The sequence below is a fragment of the Bolinopsis microptera genome, chromosome 3 (assembly GCF_026151205.1).
Source record: "Bolinopsis microptera isolate Bmic1 chromosome 3, MBARI_Bmic_1.0, whole genome shotgun sequence".
NCBI classification, from domain to species: Eukaryota; Metazoa; Ctenophora; class Tentaculata; order Lobata; family Bolinopsidae; genus Bolinopsis; species Bolinopsis microptera.
The window spans coordinates 628148-654464 of NC_087074.1; the positions used below are offsets into that span (position 1 = coordinate 628148).

General features: G+C 38.9%; 4 protein-coding genes and 1 non-coding gene across 5 annotated transcripts in view; 1 reads left to right on the top strand and 4 right to left on the bottom strand.

Moving 5' to 3' along the window:
- Window positions 1–4949: 4949 nt before the first annotated feature.
- Window positions 4950–18766, bottom strand: LOC134813053 (DNA ligase 1-like). The gene is made up of 8 exons (XM_063820730.1): window positions 18706–18766; window positions 8342–9439; window positions 7966–8085; window positions 7375–7492; window positions 7128–7259; window positions 6614–6990; window positions 6058–6306; window positions 4950–5875 (listed from the first exon to the last, which is right to left on the bottom strand). The coding sequence occupies exons 2-8, from the start codon at window positions 8834–8836 to the stop codon at window positions 5033–5035; spliced, it is 2334 nt and encodes a 777-aa protein (XP_063676800.1). The 5' UTR covers window positions 8837–9439; window positions 18706–18766; the 3' UTR covers window positions 4950–5032.
- Trnal-uag (transfer RNA leucine (anticodon UAG)) lies at window positions 7760–7839 on the bottom strand. Its single transcript has one exon. It is a non-coding gene; the product is annotated as a tRNA-Leu (tRNA).
- Window positions 10986–12227, bottom strand: LOC134812411 (uncharacterized). Its single transcript, XM_063819814.1, has one exon. The coding sequence runs from the start codon at window positions 12222–12224 to the stop codon at window positions 10986–10988; it is 1239 nt and encodes a 412-aa protein (XP_063675884.1). The 5' UTR covers window positions 12225–12227.
- A 220-nt stretch (window positions 18767–18986) lies between the features above and the next one.
- Window positions 18987–26317, bottom strand: part of LOC134813015 (probable serine/threonine-protein kinase mps1) — a 31634-nt gene continuing 24303 nt past the window's right edge. The window contains exons 9-10 of the mRNA XM_063820680.1: window positions 19731–19862; window positions 18987–19575 (exon numbers count right to left, since the gene is read on the bottom strand). Coding sequence (XP_063676750.1) covers window positions 19432–19575; window positions 19731–19862 — 276 coding nt within the window. The 3' untranslated portion in view covers window positions 18987–19431. The remainder of the gene's footprint in view (window positions 19576–19730; window positions 19863–26317) is intronic.
- LOC134813522 (uncharacterized) lies at window positions 24523–25812 on the top strand. Its single transcript, XM_063821339.1, has one exon. The coding sequence runs from the start codon at window positions 24523–24525 to the stop codon at window positions 25810–25812; it is 1290 nt and encodes a 429-aa protein (XP_063677409.1).

A 26317-nucleotide genomic window follows, 5' to 3' on the forward strand; every position in this document is an offset into this window, starting at 1 on the left:
AACTTGTCCACTATGTCTGTCACACTAAGATAGAATGAGTCAAAGTATCCTCCTCATTGGTAAGACCATTTCGGGCACTGACCAATAAAGTGGTCTCCTCTTCCATAAGACAGTGTGGACAAGTTTTGGGGACTGTTGTCGGCTTGAACTTATTAATGTGGTAGTTTAGTTCACAATGTCCAGTAAGGAATTGTGTTGCTGTTCTTGTGCTCTCTTTGCCAAGTTTCGGGATTGATCTGGCAAACTTATGTCTCCATAATCGTTTGAAGTGAGTGTTGGCCAACGTTCTCCATCTTTCCCTCATTTTCGATGATTTCCATAATACTTTTGGTATTGGTAGTAGCACTTAGGCAGAGTCTAAGTTATCAGAGCCTTTTTTGGCAAGAGAGTCTGCCTTTTCGTTACCACCATAGACTTTATGAGCTGGTATCCATCGTAGTAAGTTGCTAGTTGGTTCAGCTCACTTATTGCTGTGCTGATGCTTTTTGATTTGACTTTGATATTGCTCATTGCCATTATTGTTGCCTGGCTATAACAGTTTATGATGATTTTTCTAGTGTTGGTTCCAGATTCCCGTAGTATTTTTGCTGCTGTGCCTACGGCAAAGGTATCGGCCTGGAAGACGGTTTAGTTGGTTCCTAGGTGGTAGGACTCCTCACATGGCCTGGAGGGGTGCAGTGGCGTAACGTTGCCTGTTGGCGCCCCCCCACCCCCCCCCCCCCCCCCCCCCCGCCGAAGAAGCGCCCCCCTGTTGGCGCCCCCTCCCCTTTTGGTTCCCCTCCCTAAAATTGAACAAATTAGATGATTTTAGAGGATACGCCCGTAAATCTCTAAAAAAGTGTGTATCTAGAGCAAAACGTGCAGTTTTGCTAGTACTTTAGTTAAGTTTTCGAAATTGTCCCACATTCAAACGACGATTTGGCGCCCCCCCTAAGACGGCGCCCTCGCTGTGCGGGATCAGCGGGCCCTTCGTTACGCCACTGGAGGGGTGTCGTTATCCACAACGTACACTCCAGCTCCAACTTGTTCATTCATTTTGGAGCCATCTGTGTAGCATTTTTTTTTATTTGAAAATTCAATTAATTATTATATATATACAGGGTGGGCCAAAAGTCAGTACCCATACGTTGGCCTTTATAGCTCAGTCACTGAGTGCCCAATTTAAATACTTCTTTCTGGTATGACTTAGTACCACCACTGGTTCGAGGAATTTGTCAACTCGAAAAATATTCGCGTTCATTTTTTTCAAATGGAGGTTCATTTTCACATTTATTTGATAGTTTGGATAGTCGGATCAAGCTAAATATTATTGAATTGTGTTTGGCCATTCGAATTACGTTTGTCCTGAAAGAATTAGAACTGTAGCTTCTCAGATGACCGAGATATGAAGCATAACGAGTTTATTCATTACGTGTGATCAGGTGATTGGTTTACCTAATCACGTGATAAGGTGCCCCCGTTAACTACCCCTTTAAACATTATGGGAATTGTTAAGGGTGCCCAATTAAGGTGTCGTGTCACGGTGTCACATAATCACCCAGTCAATATTGTTAACGAGATACAGAAAATGCTTGATAACTTCGTCATTTCTAATCCGTTTTGCCTCATGTTTTCAGATCATATGCAACATTTGATAATCTACCGTCTCTGAAAAAATTAGGCGTTCAGCATGTTCAGAAAAAACAATATAGGTGTTTTAATATTGAATGGGCGTGGTCTAAAATATTCGAATTTTCAAATTTTGACGACGGAATCCTCGAACCAGTAAGTACAGTATGCCATCTGCAAAGCAACAGCTCTCAAATATAAAACACGACGGAGCTATTAAGGCCAACGTATGGGTACTGACTTTTGGCCCACCCTGTATAAATCAAGCGTTACATTTCAGCCATGCAAAATTACAATGACATATTTTGATAAACTAATTGATAAATGGTACTGCAATATAAGTTGCTTAATGTTTGGCCGGATGACAACTAACTAAAAGAGAAAAATAAACTTGATTACATAATAATTAATTCGGCTGAACCAACACATAGCAAGAGCCACATTAACGTTGGGGCCGTCATGGGGGCATTGTATGGTGTTGGTATCGTTATCGATTTCCTCATACGTTCAACACTACTATGTAACAAATAGTTTTATGCATGACTACCGATGAGTAATTATACCTTGGAGTAAAGACTGCCGGTGTCCTGGGTGTGATGGATCTGAGTTTGATGGCAGGTTGTGGAGGTGGCAATCGTTTCTTGTACTGCCGGGGCTCCTGCGGTCTGCAGTCTGGTACGAGGTTAGTTTCCATGTTAGAGATCTATTGATGATTCAAATTTATTAACTCCTGTTTAGCTACCCCTCCTTACATTAAGTAGTGCATTCTTTGTTTTGCTTTACAGTTCATTACTGATAGTTGGATAATATCCGGTTAGAAGAGACAAGGACTAATGAAACAGGAAGTTAGGAATGTAGGCAAATTTTTATTAAAATACTTTCAACACCAATATATAAAAAATAATTTGAGCCTGAAGATGTGCCTACATTTGACATTCCTAATTTCCTGTTTCATTTGTCCTTGACCCTTGTCTCTTCCAACTGGATATTATCCAACTATCAGTATTTCAATACTGATAGTTGATGATGACAGGGGTGATGATGAAGATGAGGAAGTTGATGATGAGGTTGATAATGTAGAGGAAGAGGTTGCAGAAGAGTGAGCTGAAAAGAAGACTAGATTCTATTCTAATTTATTGATTATCATATTTATTGAAATAAACATATAATATCCATTACTCCAGGAGTGATGACAGGATATAAGAAAAAATCAGTATTTCAATCATGAGACTAATAAACAGCTAAGCGTACTACTTCATCATTTGACAGTCCATTACCCTTTGTACATTAAAATTTAAGATTTTTCATTCTGAACTATAAATTTTTGGCTTCTTAACTGTTTCAGACCCGAATTGCCGGAATTATATCGATGCCACTAAAACATCCTGCTGTTGATATTTATCTGGGTCTCTCTTTGTTCCAAAAAAAAGGAAAATGCTTTTCCAAAAAAGTTGGATATTTGAAGCAATATCTTATTACCTCTCTCTCTCTCTTGGTAAACTGTACAACTTGGTAAACTGTACAACTTTAATAGTAGATTGTTCTAACCAGAGCACTCTCACTTGCACTAGCGCGGCGCGCGATCACCACCGAAGGCATCACGCAGTACGGTCCTGTCGACGAGGATATCCTAGTTTGGAGCAAATATTTTACGAGTATCACCCCGTCACCCGTTAAGTTAATTGTTTGAAACAGATATTTTACGAGTATTACCCGTTAAATAATTTATTGTTCAATGCAATTGTATAGTTCTTTGGAGGGCTTCTTATTTAATGATGCGCGGCTTTTTGAGCAAAAAAGCAGCTTATTTGAGCATTGATTCACGATGTCAATCGGCCTTCCCAGCTCGGCGAGGCCCAGTGGTGCATCTCGCCAATCTACGGAAGGTTGCGCGGCGCGGCCCAGTAGTGCATTGCGCTATAAATTTGAGCAATAACATAATGTCTGACAATTGGATATGCTCCAACCCTTTCGGAAAGTTTCCTTTTAAATATATTTAAAGGTTTCCGAAAATGTTTGTTAGGATTATATATTACTTGTCATACGTTGTACATTGTATGACCCGCCGCGCACGAGTGCGCGGCTCCCCCTGTATCGTAGAAAATCTACAGGGGTCACCATAGTGGGGGTCACGACATGATACAAAGGATTACTAGACTGATGGAAGTTTATTAAATATTTACTTTTTGCTTGCCGAAATTAGCGCTAAACAACCATCCTACACTTACAGACACAGTCAGTTTGCGCGGCTCATTGTCGATGACATACACTTGGTCCGGCTGCAAATATAATAGCCACACGACTCCTGGAGCTGGACATATACAAGAGAGAAGCGAGTAATATAGGCTAACAAGCTAGGTAAATTGCTCTAACCTGAACCAGAGCCCTCGCGCTTGCAGTAGCCCGCGAAGACCCACGGTTAGTTGAACTAGGTAAAGCAGACCCACAACTGTCTACCGTAATTTTTGTGTTTAGTAATTAAACAGATCAATTTTCGGAAGAAAATGGAAAATTACCACTGCTTTATTGGTTCAGGAAAGATACAAACCAAAAACACGCGACCGCAACCAGCTAAGTTAACTAATAGTAATATTATGGTGCAAGGAAAAAGTCATACGATAGGTTAAATATTAAATATTAAAAATCAAACCGAATTTTAAGCACTCTCACTTTCAATACTCAATACTTGATACCATGTATTATATAGTTGACACATAATTCTGACGCTTTACAACTTCTAGTTCTAGTTCACAGCCAATCTGCAAAAGTATGTTTTCTAATTGCTTAAATGTGTCAAGACGTATGAATTAATAATATCAATAAATAATTCAAATATCACTTCTCGCAGAGACTTCTCACTTCTGGCTATGCCTGATATAACATTAGTATAACAAACCTGATACCATTAGTATTACAAACTATAGAGGACGATTACCATGGAGAGTTGACTGAAACTTCCTATCAAAATTGCAATCTGGGATCCCGCATAGGGAAGCCCACAATGTGGTGCCACATTTTCGCAATTGCCACATTAGTTTAAGTTTTTGAGTTATTTCAGTTTTATGGCGCATCTCCTCATGATGACCGTCATCTTATAATTTAACCAAAAGACCAAATGTTAAATACTGAATACTGATTAACATATTGCTAATCTTAATCTCTGTAATTCAGAATCGTCAATCCTAAAAATGTCAAACATTTAATATCATTGAATTGCCAAATTAATTAAAATGCGTATTAGCACATAAAAAACAAATGATCAACATCAAATTTATTCCCTAACAACAGATGCTATTAAAGATTAATTGTCTTGATTTCTTATCAACACATATTGTGTCCGAACAGCCTGGCAACACGGGGTTCACACGTGCAGCACCAGACACTCGCCCACGTGCTGCAACACGGGGTCCACAACATTTCCAGCTCAATAATCATCCTCCTCATCAACTTGCTTCTTGTGCTCTTGCTTGTTGTCTTGTTTGTTGTACAACTCAGCCACCTGCTCCGCTGAGGTGGCCTCCTCTGCTGTTTTGTCATCTCTGATCCTTATAAAACGGGGGAACCTGAGAGAAATACCCTTATCCGGATCAACCTGCCCGACAGCAGCAGTATAAATAGGAGATATGGTCATGTCAGCACACTTCACCTCCCACACCAGAGCCGGCTCAAACCACACATCAGGAGCACTAGACTCCGGGAAGGAGTAGTAAGGTTTAGCTTGAGTAACTATGTGTTGAGCGAGGGCTGCGTGGTGTCCTGCCAGGTCCTCGTCAGTAAAACCCGTCCCTATCTTACAGATAGCTTGATACTGCTCACTGTCCGGGTCGTAGCAAGCTAACAAGTATCCACCATACGAACCTGATCTCTTACCCTTGCCGTTAAACGCTCCGATAACAACCAAATCTAGAGAATCACCACAGCCCTCCAGGTAGTCCTTCTTCACTTTCAGCCAGTTGTGTGATCGTTTAGCTATCTCATATGTCGCGTCCACGTCCAGTGTCTTGACCATGAGGCCCTCACACTGTCCTTTGATGGATTCTTCCAAAAAAATTTGGATCTCCTCCGTATCATTACAATCTTTGGCTGTAGCGAATATAAATTGTCCGGGTACTTCTTTAAAAGCGGAGTGGAGGAGTTCCCGTCTCTTCCTGAAGGGTTCTCTGATGAGACTTTCTCCGTTCAGATAGAGTAGATCAAACGCAAACAAACATACTATTACTTTGATCTCGTTGACGTCCGCATCTTTTCGTTTCCTTGTGGTCAGAATCTGAAGAAGATGATATAACATATCGTTTTCATTAGTGATATGATCACTTGATATAGCTAAATGGGCTGTTCTAAATAGAAACATAGGCTTAATTGTCGACTGCAAGAAAGCTTAAGTGTTAAATTAAAAGTACAAAACATAATTGAATTAATACGAATATAAACAAGTTGTTTAAAGGTTACCTGAAAAGGCAAGATTTGTTCCCTCTCCACATCCCACGCTACCACCTCACAGTCCAGCATGAAACTGTTGGTTCCCTCTGTCAAACAGCTTCCTATCCTACTGATAATATCCGGATATTTAGATGTGTTGTTCTCCTGGTTCCTGGAGAAGATACTGATCTCTCCGGTCTCACTGCACTGGATCTGGGCTCGCTCCCCGTCGTATTTATACTCGCACGTAAATTTAGATCCTTCAAATCTGGTTAGAACCTGAAATCAGATAGATAATAAAGTAAAGAAATGTCAGCAAGCTCACCGCCCAGAAGCAACATATGAGTGCAGCAAAATTTTGCAATCCTGCACTTGCATAAAATTGCTTTATGTATGGCAAATTTAAAAAATTGAGCGGGCGATTATTTGCAAAATGTGTGGCATGCGTGCGGATTCTACTGCAGTGAGTTTCCACAACCTCTGTAACCGCCTATATTGAGCTGCACTAACTGACGTAATTTATCACTGCATAAAAAACTACAAACATGATTTAACGAAACTACAAACGCCAAAAAAGGATCCTGACCTCTGAAATACCCTTAGTGGGATGGGCTAACATGGGCTTGACGGGAACTCCTGGTGTTAGTTTACAGTACGCAGCACTCTCCAGCACACCGTGTTCCCTGATCATCTCAATAATGTGCTCGAAGTTGGGGAACTCGCAGAACGACGTCTTTACCACCTCAGCAGCGTCCTCCTTGGCTGACACCATGTTTTTGGAGGACACGGCACAGTCCTCACTACCCCCAGGAGGGGTGAGGACAGTGGCGTGGCCTAGAGACACAAGGACCGTCTGGTCTGCTAGACCACACCGCAACTTGCCGAGAAGGGAGCGGGTTATGTAGCGAGCTTCGCTCCCTTGTGCAGACACCAGCATCTTCTTTATCAGTGCTATCTTCTGGGCTGAGGGGAGAAGTCATTTAAACACGTGTTATAAAAACAAGGCAATAAGTTTACTTGCATTGCGATGTTCCGCTTTAATATATAACTTTGAAAAGTTAGCTCATAATTAGCACACATCAAGTTTGTTCACAACTTACATTGTCCTTGATTACCGCTTATGGCAGTTATTTTGAGAAAAGTCTCGAACACCAGCTTTACGGTAAGAGGCTTCGGTTTAAACATCATCTTTTGGTTGGACCGGGAGGATTCTGCTACCAAGCCCAGGTCTCCTGTAAATAATGCTTACAACTATTGGAGTTCATAGTTTCAGCTCTTAAAAAGAAAATCCTACAATCAGGTGATAATGGACTGACTTCAGTTTGAATAGAACTACTACAAACTTACCGAGTTCACTCATTTTAGATTTCTGAGTCTTGATGTTTACCCCACATGCCTCAGCGACTGCCCTCATGACCACCGTCTCCCCCACACCTAGCTCCACTCCTTTATACGCTGGTGCTACCTGGTATGTTAATTAATTACCTGGTATGTTAATTAATTACCTGGTATGTTAATTAATTACCTGGTATGTTAACTAATTACCTGGTATGTACAAATATCCTTTGTAATATAATCCTGTGTATCTGAAGATTCAAGATATTTTGTGCAGTGTTCCACCTTATCTAACCCTTAAGGGATTGGTAGAATTAGCGAGGCTCGACCCTACAACCTATCCATTTTAAATTATCAAAGCTACCACTATACCACCAGCTCTTTAAAAAATTATTTCTGACAGAAGTGGGATTCGAACCCACGCTCTTTCGAACTGGTGCCTAAAACCAGCGCCTTAGACCGCTCGGCCATCCTGCCATGAAACAAATTTCCAAGATGTAGAAGATAACATGTCCACTGCACTGGACATTGTCCAGTAACGTGTTTAATTATGCACACTACAATTATCGTTAAAATAAGTCTTTTATTAAGTAAGAAGCAGACCTGGTTAGTACACAGATAGACACAGAGATGTAGATCATCAGGTGTCAAAATACACACGGACCGTAAGAAGTTACTCAGCAACATTGTCTTTTCTAGTCGCTTTGTCGTTCCTTCTATAACCTGTAATTTGAAAATTACGTGTTTTAATTTAACGTTTTCTTAATAATGGCAGCAATTTAAAAAATAAAGCGGGCTGGTTTATGAACCATTGTTCGATGTAAAAAATGGCGAATTTTCTTACGAAATACCAGTTTGGTTTGTGTTTTAAGTCAATCGAAATAGAGGATCAGATTTATCATATAATTTATCAATTTGCTGGCAGTATCGCACGATATAAAATGATTATAAAATGTTCTACAAAAGAATATAGATTAACAAACCTTAAGGTATCAGAAAGAGCTTTGTACGGTACATCCTGACCAGATTTCCAGATAGCATCCTTACTTGGAACGTAGCCAGATTTACCCGGATTATAACCACCTGTAGAGTTAGCTGACACAAGGGATACTCCTTTCGAACCCACACCAGGAGTTTCTATCTCTTTTTTCACAGGTTTAGATTCCGGAGTTTTTGTTTTGGACAATCGAGGCTTAGACTCCGGGGTTTTCGTTTTTGAGGCTGTGGGAGATTTTGTTTCTTTTTTTAGGACAGGAGACTTGCCTTTGCTTTTCGTGACAGAGGCCTCCTCGGAAGATTCGGGACATAAAGTTTCTTTAAGATTAACCTTCAGACTATTATCCTTAGTACTGTTGTCTGATTTATCAGCACAATTTTCAGAGCTCACTGCTCGTTTCTTGTAAGAGAAACTAGAGAGTTTAGAGGATACAGGAGATGGTCGGATGGCGGAGGATGGTGGAGGTGATGTTTCCATCTCCTCTGGAGATGAGATATCCTCAGGTATCTGCACTTTTAGTTTGTTAACATGGGGGGTCTGGACCCTGTTCTTAAGTTTAGATCTGAATTCTTTAGACAGTTTGGCAGTTTTACGTTTAGGTATAGAGGAAGGGGCGGCAGGGCTCGGTGTGCAAGGAGATGCTGGTTTAGTGGTTATTAAGGTGTTTTCAGTATCTGACCCACTTTCGTCGGACTCTAGTATTTGAACCCTTCTTCGTTTTCCTGATTTTATGGGAGAAGAGGTGGGTGAAGATTGCGGGTCCTCCCTCGGTTCCTCATCTGCTATTCTTACTTTTTTAACTTCCGTCACAGCTGCTTCAACCTCATCCCTTTTAACTCCTTTTGGCGAATTCTTTGATTTCCCGTTGTTTTTGCTTTTGAATTTTTAGTCTGGGGCTTTTCTTTCAAAACATTTGGAGATTTTGAAGATTTTGAAGAGGCGGAATTTGAAGAAGTGGTGGAATTTGACGGTGGAGATTTTAGTTGACTGAAAGGGCTTGAGGAAGAGGCCTTATTGGAGAAGAAGGAAGTGATGGACTTTTGATTCTCCGACATCTTGTAGACAGTCCCACGTCCTTTCCTAAAATAGATCCAATTTATAATAAGATTGAATTTCATGTTCTTTGTCTGAAGGTTTAAGCTGAGTGCGAGAAACAAGATATGGTAGATATTTCATATGTATTTTGAAAGTTCAGAAAAATTGTCAGCAGAAGATTCGACAACTTGAGACTTCTACTTTAGTGCTTTTGAATACAAGTTTACAGAACATTTTAGCTCTGAATGGTGAATGAGTCCACTTTTAACAATTTTCATAAACAAAACAAAAGTGACACGGTTGTTGGTGCAGAAAATATCCCGAATTTTTACAACAAAAATACTATGATACATCAATACTCAAACATGAACAGGTAAACACAATTATTCCATATAAACAATATTAAAATGAATCGATATGATTGATGCTTACAAATGTCACAAGTGTTCAAAAAAGATTAATACACAAACTGTACACAGCCCAGTCTATTTTGTTATCATGATGGTGCAACAGTAAGATATGTACGGCCCGGAAGTAGTTGATGCAGAGTACAAACCTTATAAGACATAACTGTCATGAAGATGTAACTAGGTGAGACCGAGCTAATAGGTGAGACCGAGCTAATAGGTGAGACCGAGCTAATAGGTGAGACCGAGCTAATAGGTGAGACCGAGCTAATAGGTGAGACCGAGCTAATAGGTGAGACCGAGCTAATAGGTGAGACCGAGCTAATAGGTGAGACCGAGCTAATAGGTGAGACCGAGCTAATAGGTGATACCGAGCTAATAGTGATACCGAGCTAATAGGTGAGACCGAGCTAATAGGTGAGACCGAGCTTATAGGTGAGACCGGGCTAATAGGTGAGACCGAGCTAATAGGTGAGACCGAGCTAATAGGTGATACCGAGCTAATAGGTGAGACCGAGCTAATAGGTGATACCGAGCTAATAGGTGATACCGAGCTAATAGGTGAGACCGAGCTAATAGTCGTTACCAGTGCGTGGCTTTACTTGAACAGTAATAGTTCATTATATATTGTTGCCTAAATCTTGCTAATATCTTAATTACAAGTATTCTTAACTGCGAGTGTATCTCAACTAAAAAATATATAATACAAACATTTATAAACTATTCACTATTCTAGTATTCTATACACAACCCCTTATATGTCAACCGTGGGCCCTCCACCCTAGTTGGGAGGCCGCGTCGTTGCCATTTTCACAATGAGATAGGTCAGATAAATTAAGTTGGGGGTAACTCCTTGCAAGTCCGTTAATAATGATGCGCGTTTAAAAGAGGTCTGGCTGTGTTGATAAAAATAATAAATCATGAAATATAACAATGAAAAATTTAAGGCACCTACTTCTTATCAACAAGTTTCCAAAGTAATAATAAAATATGTGTGTTTTTAAGATTCTCCGCAGAATTCTACTCATTTGTGTGAGCTCAAAAGGGGGGGAGGGGGGGGGGGGGCGCTCAAAATATACTTAAAACTTCACGTTTACTAGTCAGTTCGCTACATGAAAAAAAACAGTAGTTTTTATGCATCTTAACTTTTTAAGACGATTCCTTTTCAACGATGCCAAGTTTGTTTATTTCGTCCTGCAAAGTCTCTCGGGCGTTCCGATGATATTGAGCGCTTTTACAGCAGCAGAGCGAACATCGCTGATCATGTCATTCCTCCAGGTGTCCAGCAACGCGGTCACAGAACCAGGACTCTGAAACTTACCTAGAGCCACACACGCGCTCTCACGCACCAACCTGTCTACATCTTTCAGCAGCTTGCTAACTTTATCAATAGTAGCAGGGCTGGAGTTACCGGTGTACGAGAGGGAAATACAGGCTACCGCACGTATGTTAGGGTCGTGGTCTCTCAGCAACTTACACAAGGCAGTCACAACCCGCTTGTTTTTAATTTGCCTTAAATTCTGAATACTATCATATCTCACTGAACTCTGAGCATTGAACACCTCCTGCATGCTCAGTCGGACACTGAACCCGTCCTTACAGCGAACCCAAAAGCTATCTGGCATCTCCCTCTGTTCCTCAGATTTCCCATTAGGGAAGACAAACTGGTCATACTGTTCACGGGTTATTGAAGTGGCACTGCGCTCCAAATCAAAACACCAGAATGTCAGAGCTTTTAGAGCCCATGCCTCTTCAAATTGCAACCGACTGTAGTCGTAAGTGTAGTCAGCTTCGATACGTGCTAACACTTTCTTTAATTCAACTCTCTTTTCACTGTCGCCGAAGTTACGGGTCCAAAATCCAACTAGGTGTAGGGAATTGGTTCGACGCAGAAACTTAGATTTAGACCTGGGAAAGGAAACAGATTCCTCCTCCGAGAAGAAAATGTCGTAGTTGGCTAATCTGGAGTCGTCAGATAGGTCCGATTGTAGGGTTTCATTCAAACTCTGGACTATTTGTCGATCATTTTCTTCATCGTCTAGTTTAGGATCAAGGCATATCCATTGCACACAACTCAAAATCAAGCGGAGACCCGCATCCATTTCAGGAGCAACGTCCTTGGGATCACAATAGGTGACAGGAAGTATTTTCTTGTTAGAAATCCGAGCTAACGACACCTCATCTTGGCAAAACTTGGAGGCTACAGAGTGCTCAGTCAAAATGTAAAAGAAAATGTCACATCCAATAACAGCACTACCAATATTCTTGAAGAAGTTACTGCCACCCTTTAATTTCGTGTCCACCCAGACGTCAAAACCGTTAGCTGTTAGAAGATCTCTGATTCTCAACATTAGTTCGGAATCTTGGTGGGAGTAGCTGATCATGACATTGAACTTTGTTGAGTCTGTGAACGGAACAGTCATCTTGGAGCTATTGGAAAAATAATTGTTATGTGGATTTTGAAGGCAATGTTCTCTATTACGTAATAATTGTTCTAAAGAAGATTCTAAACATTTTCACAACAGTCTGTATACTCTGTAAAGACCTATATTCAATTCAAATAAACGTTTGGTGAAGGAAATGACAACGTTAGCCACGAAAATAGGAACAACAGTCAACAGATGCGACGAGAACTCAAATAAAACATACCTATAAATGTAAACAGTAGGATTTCAAATAACAATGAGTTTACGGTCACTTTTTGTTTTGATAGATCATAGAAGTTACATTAGCAGTAAGAGTTGAAATAATATCCCGAGTACTTAAGTCTTAATTATGTTGAGCTGCACTTGTCCGCAATTGATGGACCATATTACGGTGGTCACGTGCTATTTTGGTCCGGTATTGGCTGATCCAGAGTTTCATGTTTCGCTGTATCAATTATGAGAGTGAAAATTGGAAATGTGTACTCGGAAATTATCTCGTAAACCTGTCAAAATCAAATCAAATAAAACTTGAATTGGCGCGATTTGAATAAATGCGCGCGAATTCGATAAATGAGCCAAAGCATATTGCTAGCAATAAGTAAAATGTAGACCCTCTCGATATTCTGGCCATACTCGGATCTGTGGTAGTGTGGCAGAAACTATAAATAGTGGCAAGAAGTTAAGTTGTTCAGTCACGTATCGTTGACAAACAACAGTTTAACATCAACCACCGAGACCTAACAGTTAAAATATTCACAAAGACTCTCGTTAATCATTTTTTTCGTCCTAAGATCAGAGATGTATTACTGGTCATTGGATTGGCCACGCTCAATTTAACATCTATATAAAAAGCCTTGCTGTTGATATGAGATAGTTTAAGCGGTTTCAACTTGTAAATTGTAAGTATTCCGATCCAGAAACCTGTGTGATTACTAGAGAGTAGGGGGGGATGGAACCATATTAAAGTACAGTAGACGACTAACAACTTTATTCGCAGTTGTTTTCCAAACTTAGCGAATACAAAGCAAAAAAACAATGGCATGTAAAGAAACACAAAGTTAGAGAACTAGCGAATAAAAAGTATGTAGTAGGTAATAACATATTGAATACCACTGCTAGGAAACACAAATAAATTACATCAAACCTACAAACGATTAACCATGTAATATGTCATTACGAACCAACATTGGTTTCCAGAATAATCGAGCCAACATAATAGGAAGCACAGTATATACATATAACATATATAGGATATCCAGGATATACTGTATATCCTGGATAGCAGATCATGCGACCACTTATCACGCTGAATGGCTGTTAAAATGAAACAATAATATTGGCTGAACAAAAACTAAAAACTGTGAGTGTTCGGTTTCAAATTCCATCAAAATTAGAGCAACCTCTAGACTGCAAACAGAGCAAACAGAGCAAACAGAGTGCCACAAACAAACCAACACACTGTGGTATGTGTCGAATATTGTGATGATACAGCGATAACACGATCTCAAATTAATTTGACTGTCATTCAAACGAGACCGTAATCAATGTCTAGCAGTAGTACAGCACATGCCGGATACTTGGAATATTTGCTGTCAGACGTACGGGAACATGGCCGAACTTGTTAAGCAGTATACTTATAACTTAATCACGTGAAATAGCAATCATATTGTATGCTAATAAGCAGTGGAGAGCACAAAGTCTGGCCAAAACTGCTTAAATATTCTTCACAAGTTAGTTCAGGACTAAGGTATTATAGTAGAAAACTGGACAGAAGCTAATTTACCAGTGTTCAAATCTGTCAGCAGAATGGCTGCGGTTCTCAGAGTCCCCCACAATTTCCATCCCCACAATATCATGATCCCTCAATCTCATTTGTAACTACCAAAAAGACTAAACAGGGACAACCTCGAACAATTCAATGTTGACAGATTGGACACACCGCAATGCATAATGCACAGTGCACAGTTCATAGTGCACAGAGCACCCACACCTTCAACAAGAGATCTCCAGGCAACACCTGGCAACAGACCTGACACATGAGGCTGCAACATGAAGCTGCCCCCCCCCCACTCCACTCCACACAGCTTCAGAGTACTGTACCCGTGAATAGCTGCTTAACTTTCAAACTTGTGCATTTATATACTATTTACGGTTATACTATTTTCTTTTAAAAAAAACCTTTTGCCGATTTGCGTTATTATGGATGTGAGCCTTTCGGCAGGTTCAACACAATGGGGGGGGGGGGGGGGGGGGGGGGGGGGGTTGGGATCATGAGTATTTTTGATCTCAGAATTTGACCATTTTCGCCGGGAATACTTAAGAATGTCTCTAAAATTATTTTTGAATCTGAGAAATTTTCTCCCTCTCCTGAAAACGTTTCTCAAAAATACTCAAAAACAACTTTTGAGAATGAGAATTTGGCCATTTTAGTCGGGACTCTCAAAAAAACTCATGATCCGCCTTCCCACAATAGCATCAAATCTGTGGCTTGCTACTAGCCTGCCCAGTCCTTATCTTAACCGAATGCAATACTGAGTCTGACTAATGGTATAGAAAACCACAGGCTATAAGTTAGATGTATAACTTATACTATAAGTTAACGCGTGGACTATTCTCAGATATTGAACCCTCGATGCTCAGAGCATACACATCCTGAGGAGTGAGCTACCGTTGCCATGGTTATGGACCTATGGTTACACCGGTTTCTTGGTTATATCTTTAGTCTCCAAGCATGAGAGCAATAAAATTGTAACACCGGGGCAAAGCTTATCTGGTGCTCTTATTCTTCTTGTTTAAAGCTTCAATTCATTTTGCTCATTTTGCTACAGCGGGCCCGCTAGTAAAAGGACTATTACAATGCATAACAGTTGGCACGTGTACCATATTTATTTATTCCCAGGCAATGAGGCAATAGTATTAGTAATACAAATAATGTATCAGCTCACCTCCGGCTCTTAGCCCCTATATCACGCATGGCTGGCGCATGATTGGCTCATATTGAACACGTGACATATTTACAAAATTCGTGGCGACTTAAAGTCGGAGTCTCTAATCTCTATTAGTATTAATAACTGTTTACCATTTCTATAATTGCTCACTGTTTCAGTGATAAACCGTGAAATTTTATGTCGTAGATGCTTACAGTTTACAAACTTGCCGAGTCATGCGGCAACTCGGCAAGTGGGGGGGGGGGGGGGGGGGGAAGTATTTTGATCGTTTACATGCAACAATGAGCTGAATAGTTGTTTGATAGCGGCCGGTTTTTCGTGGGTTACTCTATCATATCTGTCTATTTGTGTTCTATAGTTTTGCCCTCTTCTTCATCTTAAACTATTTAAATAAGCAACATGATTTTCTCGCAAATTTGAAACTTTAGTCTGAAATCTTTTACTTTAATTAAAAGATAGCACTCGGGCCCTACTCCGGGCTATACGAAGATATGTCGTCCTTGGGCTAGTATAGCGCCCTCGAGGACATATATCTATATTATATGTCACACGCGCGGGCGCGTGCGATATATTGTTCCGCCTGCTGCGTTGATATATATTTATATAATAGTTATCATAGAACCGCTAAGTTTATATTTCACATTATTCATTCAGATATGACAGGCAATAAACTTGGTGTATTTCTACTATTAATGTACATAAGAATAACATCAGCTGACTCCCTCGGTAAGTTCACTTAGTTGTAAAACTTTAAATACATAGTAAACAAAAAAGCAATCTGATCATGCCATCATAGAAGCTCACTAAATTTCCTGTTTAGATGTGGTGTATTTTGTTGTTCCTCAAGTTCTTTGATCATAGGATTTCATTATTTCTAATTAAAACAGTAAAATGGCGACTAATCCTCCAACCATCCTATCTTCAGCTCCATCGTACAGCGAGTGGATACAAGTTCCCTGCGCTAAACGCACGAGACGAGTGGGTAAACGAAATTATAGAGGGCAAGAAGTTCCAGATTAGACCGACAAGAAGATAGATAACGTTAACTTTATCTCATGGACGATACAATTTAAAGGAGGATCTAAAACAGCATTCTGGTTTAAAAGAGCGAGTATAAGTGCTGACACTTGTGACGGAGGTTATAAATTCTCTGACGAAAATAAAGATTTCTTCAAACAAGGTGGAGTTCTGACATTCTTTAAGACGTCCACTCAGCTCCAAGTCTGGTTTAACGATGTTGTGGAGGTTACCTGGGTCTACGAGGATGATGAAGACACTGCTGACAGATGTGGCATGAGAGGGGAAATGTCAGGATTAAAGTTCAAGACCAACTATAGGAAAGACAAGGTGTCAGCGGAGTATAGATATGAAATTGGTAAGACAAGTTGTATGATTTTTAAAACTCGTTTTTGATCTTGATACATAATCAAGATTGGTGTTAATTGAACAAGTAGTTGTAACAAAGTGAAACTAAGATACAAAGAAACATGCGAATGACTGAAATTATCCCAGATCAATGCAGCATCAGCGGTTACCCAAACCACGTGTTCAAGACAGCAAGCACAACAATAACAGGTCCCGTGGGTGAGGGTAACAGAGTCTGGATCAGCTGCCTCTGTAACCCTCACAGAGTCAGCTGTCTCGATGATGGAAACCCAGGGACAGAGTTTACATGTACGGGTGGTTCATTCAGAGACATTAAAAAGAGCGCTGAGTTGCTCGATATCCTAACTTGCCCTTCAACAGGTAACACTTATTAACACTACTAACACTTATAACACGTACTAACCATTTAGTATAAATTATGCTGATCCAGCTTAACTTGGATATTTCCCCTCAAATACGGACTCATGCACACGTGACTAGCTGACCGCACCCTTTTCATCTGTCCTGTGAAACATATCATAGCTCAAGAAATAGGATGAAACCAGAATTATATCCCGATATTCCTTTACCTATCCTGCTCTACAACTTCGTAAACAGGTAATGGTAGATAAAACCTATGGAGAGAGAAATTCAGTGCGTCAGCTAAGTTAAATAGGGAATGTGTGTCTCTTTCATTTGAGGGTGGAATCCAATTCTTTAATTAGTTAATCTTTACTGAAAATAATTGCGGAAATATTTTAAGAATTCCAGTTATATTTCCCTAACAAGCTACCACAGCTACAGGCAGTGTAAATAAGCAAACAGCGCCGGCCGGCTTTTAACCAGCTATTAACCGGCTATTAGCCTGTGTTTTGTTATGGTTATTAACCGGCTATTAACCGGCTATTAACCGGCTATTAGCCTCTGTTTCGTTATGGTTATTAACCGGCTGTTGCCGTGTGAATATTACAATTCTCACTGTTTGTGGTAGTGGCGTCAGGTTCCTTTAAAGTGCTACTAAGCGAGTGCTTTGCATCTGAAACTACATCTGGGGCCGGGAAAACCAAGAGCTGGAGACAGAATGGATTGATCACTGGTGGTGCTGTGAAGTACTAGGATAATGCAGGCAATCCAGAAGATGAAAATCTCCGCTTCATGGCGACTAACAGGGCCATGTTAGTGACTGACTAAGATATAGGTAATTACTTTTACTAATTATAGCCTTATACGTAATTACTGTTACTAATTTGAGACTTGAACTATTTTTTTATTAAATTATAAGTCATTACAAAATTGATATTTCAGGAACTCGGCGGACGTGAAATTAGACGGAATCTGGTAAAAGAAGAAGAAGATGAAAGGGATGAATTTTCGGCTTAAATTGAATATAATCGCACGTTTTTAATGCTAATACAAAGCAGAATCTGTGCAGCGCTTTAGTGTTATGACTTTATTTGTTGTCTTCACAGCACCACCAGTATATATCTTCAACAACTTGTGCTCTAATATACAAAAACAATAACTTGCCAAAGTGGACGGTATTACGCTGAAGACGAGCATATTTAATTTGATTCTGTTTTTATTCTTAATAACTAAATAACTGAGCTGTTCGCGGGAAAATTATATTCTTTTAATTCTTGTACGCATTTAAAACAAATTGCAGGAACTTGATATTGCAAAAGAGTTTATTCAGTTTTTCATGTTCATATAGTTGTATCTTATATATTATATATATTAGCAAACTTTCAATTCTCTTAACTTAAAATGAACTGTTAACAGACTAAAGATCACACTCGTATCAGGATTGTCAGAAGTAGCAAGTATTTAGATCATTTGCCCTCACGGAATACAGGCACGTAGCCAGGGGGGGGGGATAAACCCACAGTAAAGTGAGAAATAGGGAGTGTTATGCTGCTGTGAGATACTAGGACGGGGACCACCATTATAATTATATGTAATCTGACAGAGGAGAACTTTCAATTTAATGTTGTCTGTTGCCTAAAACAAGGCAGAGAATTTCTAGAATCAGGATGGTGGATGTGAATGATAAATAGGCAACGACAAGCGGCTTCGTAAAGCAAACAAACAACATTCCTAGTTTAATACTCACACAGAATGAAAAATAAGCAATTATCATTGAATATTGAAAACAAACCAACACTTACCTTTGTATAATGGGTGTAAAGACTCGAACTATCCGCACTATTCTATGCATACATCACACCTAGTAAACAATGTAAATGTAAATATGTAAATTGTAAATGTAGAGATCACTTTATAAATAATGTAGATTGTAGTACATGTATGTATGTGTAGATTCATCACTTTATTTTAATTCCACATCATCCAAGACATTGCTAACATGCAAAGTGTGACGTCACACCACGTGATGTGACGTCACAAAGTGCCATGTACGGAGTTCCGAGAATTCAGTAATACCCAATGATTGACGTAATTACAAAAATAGTAGAAAATAATTGCCATGCTATGATACACAAGTCAATGTAACAACAGTAAACAGTTAAAATATCATTTACCGATCAAAAGTAAACTGATTAATTAAATTTCAATTCAATTTAAACAAAAAGCAAGACAATGTAATATTAACTCAAAAGGAGGGGATCATGATCTCTCCAGCGTTTCATAAAAGTTTTGTTCACATTTTATAATTGTGTTGCTCTTGCTGTAAATAAATTAACTTGGTCACATATTTTGGATCTTTCAAGCCCCCCCCCCCCCCACTCACAGGTTCAGAAGATGGCTTGTTCTCAGGGACTTCAAACCGCAAAACTGAACTCTTGAATCTCACTTAGATCTCGCAGAAGATGACTTGAATCTCACTTACATTACCCCCCCCCCCCCCCCCCCCCGGCCCCCACTCGCAGATTTCACTACATTTTAAGTAGCTGCGCAACTGTGGCTCGCTTCGTCCTGTCTTTCTTCAGACATACTTCCAGAATCTGTCTGATATCTTGATACTGTAACTTTTCCGGAATGTTTATAGGTTCAGTTGATGTTATCGCTAAATACTTCATCTATGGGGGTTGATTTTTGCGGTGAGGTTTTATAACATTGCTAGTTTGCTTAGGTAATACTCAGAATTTTATTTATAATTATTACTTATTCAGATAAATTCCAAGTATAGTTAGCTTACGAAGGAAATGTTAAAAATGAGAGAAATAATAAAAACCTGCATTTTCTCTATGTGTTGATAAGGAGTCACGCCAAAACACATTTTAAATAGAATACACCCCAGAGAATACACGTCACTCCTGTATCCCAACACGTTCGCTTCTGCATCTCCAAACGTTCCTGATAACATCTGAGGTAGGTAGCGTTTAGTATAAACAACTAGTTACCATAGTTACACTACTAGTTACCATAGTTACACTACTAGTTACCATAGTAACACTACTAGTTACCATAGCTTAGTAACACTACTAGTTACCATAGTAACACTACTAGTTACTACAACATCTGAGGTAGGTAGCGTTTAGTATAAACAACTAGTTACCATAGTTACACTACTAGTTACCATAGTAACACTACTAGTTACCATAGTAACACTACTAGTTACCATAGCTTAGTAACACTACTAGTTACCATAGTAACACTACTAGTTACCATAGTTACACTACTAGTTACCATAGTAACACTACTAGTTACCATAGTAACACTACTAGTTACCATAGTTACACTACTAGTTACCATAGTAACACTACTAGTTACCATAGCTTAGTAACACTACTAGTTACCATAGCTTAGTAACACTACTAGTTACTACAACATCTGAGGTAGGTAGCGTTTAGTATAAACAACTAGTTACCATAGTTACACTACTAGTTACCATAGTTACACTACTAGTTACCATAGTAACACTACTAGTTACTACAACATCTGAGGTAGGTAGCGTTTAGTATAAACAACTAGTTACCATAGTTACACTACTAGTTACCATAGTAACACTACTAGTTACCATAGTTATACTTCTAGTTACCATAGTAACACTACTAGTTACCATAGTTACACTACTAGTTACCATAGTAACACTACTAGTTACCATAGTAACACTACTACTCTACTAGTTACCATAGTTACACTACTAGTTACCATAGTTACACTACTAGTTACCATAGTTATACTTCTAGTTACCATAGTAACACTACTAGTTACCATAGTAACACTACTACTCTACTAGTTACCATAGTTACACTACTAGTTACCATAGTAACACTACTAGTTACTACAACATCTGAGGTAGGTAGCGTTTAGTATAAACAACTAGTTACCATAGTTACACTACTAGTTACATAGTTACACTACTAGTTACCATAGTAACACTACTAGTTACCATAGCTTAGTAACACTACTAGTTACCATAGTTACACTACTAGTTACCATAGTAACACTACTAGTTACCATAGTAACACTACTAGTTACCATAGTTACACTACTAGTTACCATAGTAACACTACTAGTTACCATAGCTTAGTAACACTACTAGTTACCATAGCTTAGTAACACTACTAGTTACTACAACATCTGAGGTAGGTAGCGTTTAGTATAAACAACTAGTTACCATAGTTACACTACTAGTTACCATAGTTACACTACTAGTTACCATAGTAACACTACTAGTTACCATAGTAACACTACTAGTTACTACAACATCTGAGGTAGGTAGCGTTTAGTATAAACAACTAGTTACCATAGTTACACTACTAGTTACCATAGTAACACTACTAGTTACCATAGTTATACTTCTAGTTACCATAGTAACACTACTAGTTACCATAGTTACACTACTATTTACCATAGTAACACTACTAGTTACCATAGTAACACTACTACTCTACTAGTTACCATAGTTACACTACTAGTTACCATAGTTACACTACTAGTTACCATAGTTATACTTCTAGTTACCATAGTAACACTACTAGTTACCATAGTAACACTACTACTCTACTAGTTACCATAGTTACACTACTAGTTACCATAGTTACACTACTAGTTACCATAGTTACACTACTAGTTACCATAGTAACACTACTAGTTACCATAGTAACACTACTAGTTACCATAGTTACACTACTAGTTACCATAGTAACACTACTAGTTACCATAGCTTAGTAACACTACTAGTTACCATAGTTACACTACTAGTTACCATAGCTTAGTAACACTACTAGTTACCATAGTTACACTACTAGTTACCATAGTTACACTACTAGTTACCATAGTAACCTACTAGTTACCATAGTAACCATACTAGTTACCATAGTTACACTACTAGTTACCATAGTAAACACTACTAGTTAACCATAGTAACACTACTAGTTACCATAGTTACACTACTAGTTACCATAGTAACACTACTAGTTACCATAGTTACACTACTAGTTACATAGCTTAGTAACACTACTAGTTACCATAGTAACACTACTAGTTACTACAACTTCTGAGGTAGGTAGCGTTTAGTATAAACAACTAGTTACCATAGTTACACTACTAGTTACCATAGTTACACTACTAGTTACCATAGTAACACTACTAGTTACCATAGTAACACTACTAGTTACTACAACATCTGAGGTAGGTAGCGTTTAGTATAAACAACTAGTTACCATAGTTACACTACTAGTTACCATAGTTACACTACTAGTTACCATAGTAACACTACTAGTTACCATAGCTTAGTAACACTACTAGTTACCATAGTTACACTACTAGTTACCATAGTTACACTACTAGTTACCATAGTAACACTACTAGTTACCATAGTTACACTACTAGTTACCATAGTTACACTACTAGTTACCATAGTAAGTAGTAACACTACTAGTTACCATAGTTACACTACTAGTTACCATAGTTACACTACTAGTTACCATAGTAAGTAGTAACACTACTAGTTACCATAGTTACACTACTAGTTACCATAGTTACACTTCTAGTTACTATAACATCTGAGGTAGGTAGCGTTTAGTATAAACAACTAGTTACCATAGTTACACTACTAGTTACCATAGTAACACTACTAGTTACCATAGTTACACTACTAGTTACCATAGTAAGTAGTAACACTACTAGTTACCATAGTTACACTACTAGTTACCATAGTTACACTTCTAGTTACTATAACATCTGAGGTAGGTAGCGTTTAGTATAAACAACTAGTTACCATAGTTACACTACTAGTTACCATAGTAACACTACTAGTTACCATAGTTACACTACTAGTTACCATAGTAACACTACTAGTTACCATAGTTACACTACTAGTTACCATAGTAACACTACTAGTTACCATAGTTACACTACTAGTTACCATAGTAAGTAGTAACACTACTAGTTACCATAGTTACACTACTAGTTACCATAGTTACACTTCTAGTTACTATAACATCTGAGGTAGGTAGCGTTTAGTATAAACAACTAGTTACCATAGTTACACTACTAGTTACCATAGTAACACTACTAGTTACCATAGTTACACTACTAGTTACCATAGTAACACTACTAGTTACCATAGTTACACTACTAGTTACCATAGTTACACTACTAGTTACCATAGTAACACTACTAGTTACCATAGTAACACTACTAGTTACCATAGTTACACTACTAGTTACCATAGTAACACTACTAGTTACCATAGTTACACTACTAGTTACCATGGTTACACTACTAGTTACCATGGTTACACTACTAGTTACCATAGTTACACTACTAGTTACCATAGTAACACTACTAGTTACCATAGTTACACTACTAGTTACCATAGTTACACTACTAGTTACCATAGTAACACTACTAGTTACCATAGTAACACTACTAGTTACCATAGTTACACTACTAGTTACCATAGTTACACTACTAGTTACCATAGTTACACTACTAGTTACCATGGTTACACTACTAGTTACCATGGTTACACTACTAGTTACCATAGTTACACTACTAGTTACCATAGTAACACTACTAGTTACCATAGTTACACTACTAGTTACCATAGTTACACTACTAGTTACCATGGTTACACTACTAGTTACCATGGTTACACTACTAGTTACCATAGTTACACTACTAGTTACCATAGTAACACTACTAGTTACCATAGTTACACTACTAGTTACCATAGTTACACTACTAGTTACCATGGTTACACTACTAGTTACCATGGTTACACTACTAGTTACCATGGTTACACTACTAGTTACCATAGTAACACTACTAGTTACCATAGTTACACTACTAGTTACCATAGTAACACTACTAGTTACCATAGTTACACTACTAGTTACCATGGTTACACTACTAGTTACCATGGTTACACTACTAGTTACCATAGTTACACTACTAGTTACCATAGTAACACTACTAGTTACCATAGTTACACTACTAGTTACTACTTTACTACAACATCTGAGGTAGGTAGAGTTAAATAATTTATATAATATATTTTTTATCAAGTCCTTTTTTTGGTTTAATAAGGTTAAAACGAAGGTGCATACTGCATACTCGAGTATACTGAGTATACTCATTGAGTAGTTTCCCATTATTATAGAGTATAACTCAACTACAGTAAGCTTCTAAAGTAACAAGATAAGGGTACAGATATAATGGCTCCTGGGGTACCTCATGAAACAATAATTCGAGCATTCCTGCTTCACCATGTACGTGTGCTTCACGGTTATGACGTTGCCAGGCTTATAATTTGAAAATATCATCCCTATTGTTTTTCGATTAATCGAAGCTATCTCTGAAGAATACAATTTCGGGCTATAAATAATGCAGCTACTTTGCCTGTTCCTCTGTTCACGCTCATATTGTCCGAGCACATTGTTCTCGGCTGGTCTTAATTCGACCGTTTGTACTTCATATCTAGCTGTCCTGACTGTCGTTTTCTGTTTGAATTTGTAAACAATTGTGAGTCGTGATTTTTTATACCACTGTGAATTTATTTCCGGACCTGCAAGATGGATGAAACATACGTAGACTCTAGCAAATTAAACGTAATGATCAGTTACTCCCACCAAAACACTGAGCTGATGTTGAGAATCAGGGACCTGCTATCTTCTAGCAACTACGAGGTATGGGTGGACACTAACCTTAAGGCAGGGTGTCAGTTTTTCAAGAATATTGGCAGTGCTGTTATTGGATGTGATGTCTTCTTGTTCATTTTGACTGAGCACTCTGTTGCTTCCAAGTTTTGCGAAGATGAGGTGTCTTTGGCTCGGATCTCCAACAAGAAAATATTGCCTGTCACTTTTTGCAATCCCATGGATATTTCGTCGGAAATGAACCCTGGTCTTCGTCTAATTTTGAGTTGCACTCAATGGGTATGCCTTGATCCAAAAGTTGATGACGATCAAAACGATCGTCAAATTGTCCAAAATCTTAACCAAGCCTTACAATTAGAACATACTGAAAATTCGAGGTTGGATATCTATGATATCGCTTTCTCTGAAGAAGAATCTGCCGCTTCCGTAGGACAAAATAATAAAACCCTTCATCGAACTGATTGTAATCTATTTTTAGAACCATTTTGGAAGAGACATTTTGGAGAAACAAAGAAGAAAGTAGAGGTCAAGAAAGTGCTAGCGCATATAAAGGAAGACTACAAGTTTGATTATGAGAAATTAGGTTTTGATGACACGCAAACGGCCAAAGCTTTGGCTCTGTGGTGCTTTGACTTACAACATCATGATACAGTCGTTACAAGAGCTCAATATGACATGCTGGTGTACGCCAATGGATACTTGAAAGGGAAAGAAGAAGGGCCTGATACATTTTGGATACGATGTAAGGATGGATTTAGCATGGAGCTCACTATGGGGCAAGTTTTCAATGCAGAGAGTTCGGTGCGATACGATTGCATCGAGAATCTTGGCGAGATTAAGAACAAAAGATTTACCACCATGCTGTACAAATTGCTAAAAGACAGTGATCCAAATATTCGTGCAGTGGCCTGTATTGCTCTTCCCCGCACGGTAAACATGCAGACTATGAACACAACAATTGAACGTGTTCTAAAGCTTCTCAAAGACCCAGACAGGTTAGTCCGTCAAAGTGCGTGTGTTGCTCTAGGTATCTTCAGAAAACCTGCCTCAGTTCCAGCCTTGCTCATCACCTGGAGAAACGATATGATAAGTGATGTGCGCAGTTCAGCACTGAAGTCGCTGGAGACTATAGGGACATCTGAGGCTCTTGAGGGCATCAAGGTTGTGAAGACACTGCAAGATGAAATTAAAAAACTTGGCATGTAAAAATATCGTTAGATAAGACTTACCGGATTTGTTTTAGCTAGAAACCTTTTGTATAGATAGGGCCCCCTCTCTTGTGTAAAAGCGACATGAACCCTAAAAGGTAGCCAGAAGCGACCCAAAAGCGACCGGAAGCGACCTAAAGGGCCCCCTTTCTTGTGTAAAAGCGACATGAACCCTAAAAGGTGACCAGAAGCGACCCAAAAGCGACCGGAAGCGACCAAAAAGCGACCAAAAGCGACCAAAAAGCGACTAGAAGCGACTAGAAGCGACCAGAAGCGACCAAAAAGCGACTAGAAGCGACCAAAAGCGACTAAAAGCGACCAAAATTTAAAAAGCGACCAGAAGCGACCAAAAAGCGGCCTCAACGTGAAAAAAGCGACCAAAAGTCGACGTTGTTAAAAAAAAAGTGACCCAAAAGGGCCACTTTTCGTCATCAAAAGCGACGGTCGCTTTTACACAAGAGAGGGGGCCCTAGATATTTTTATTTGTCTGATGTTACAATAGT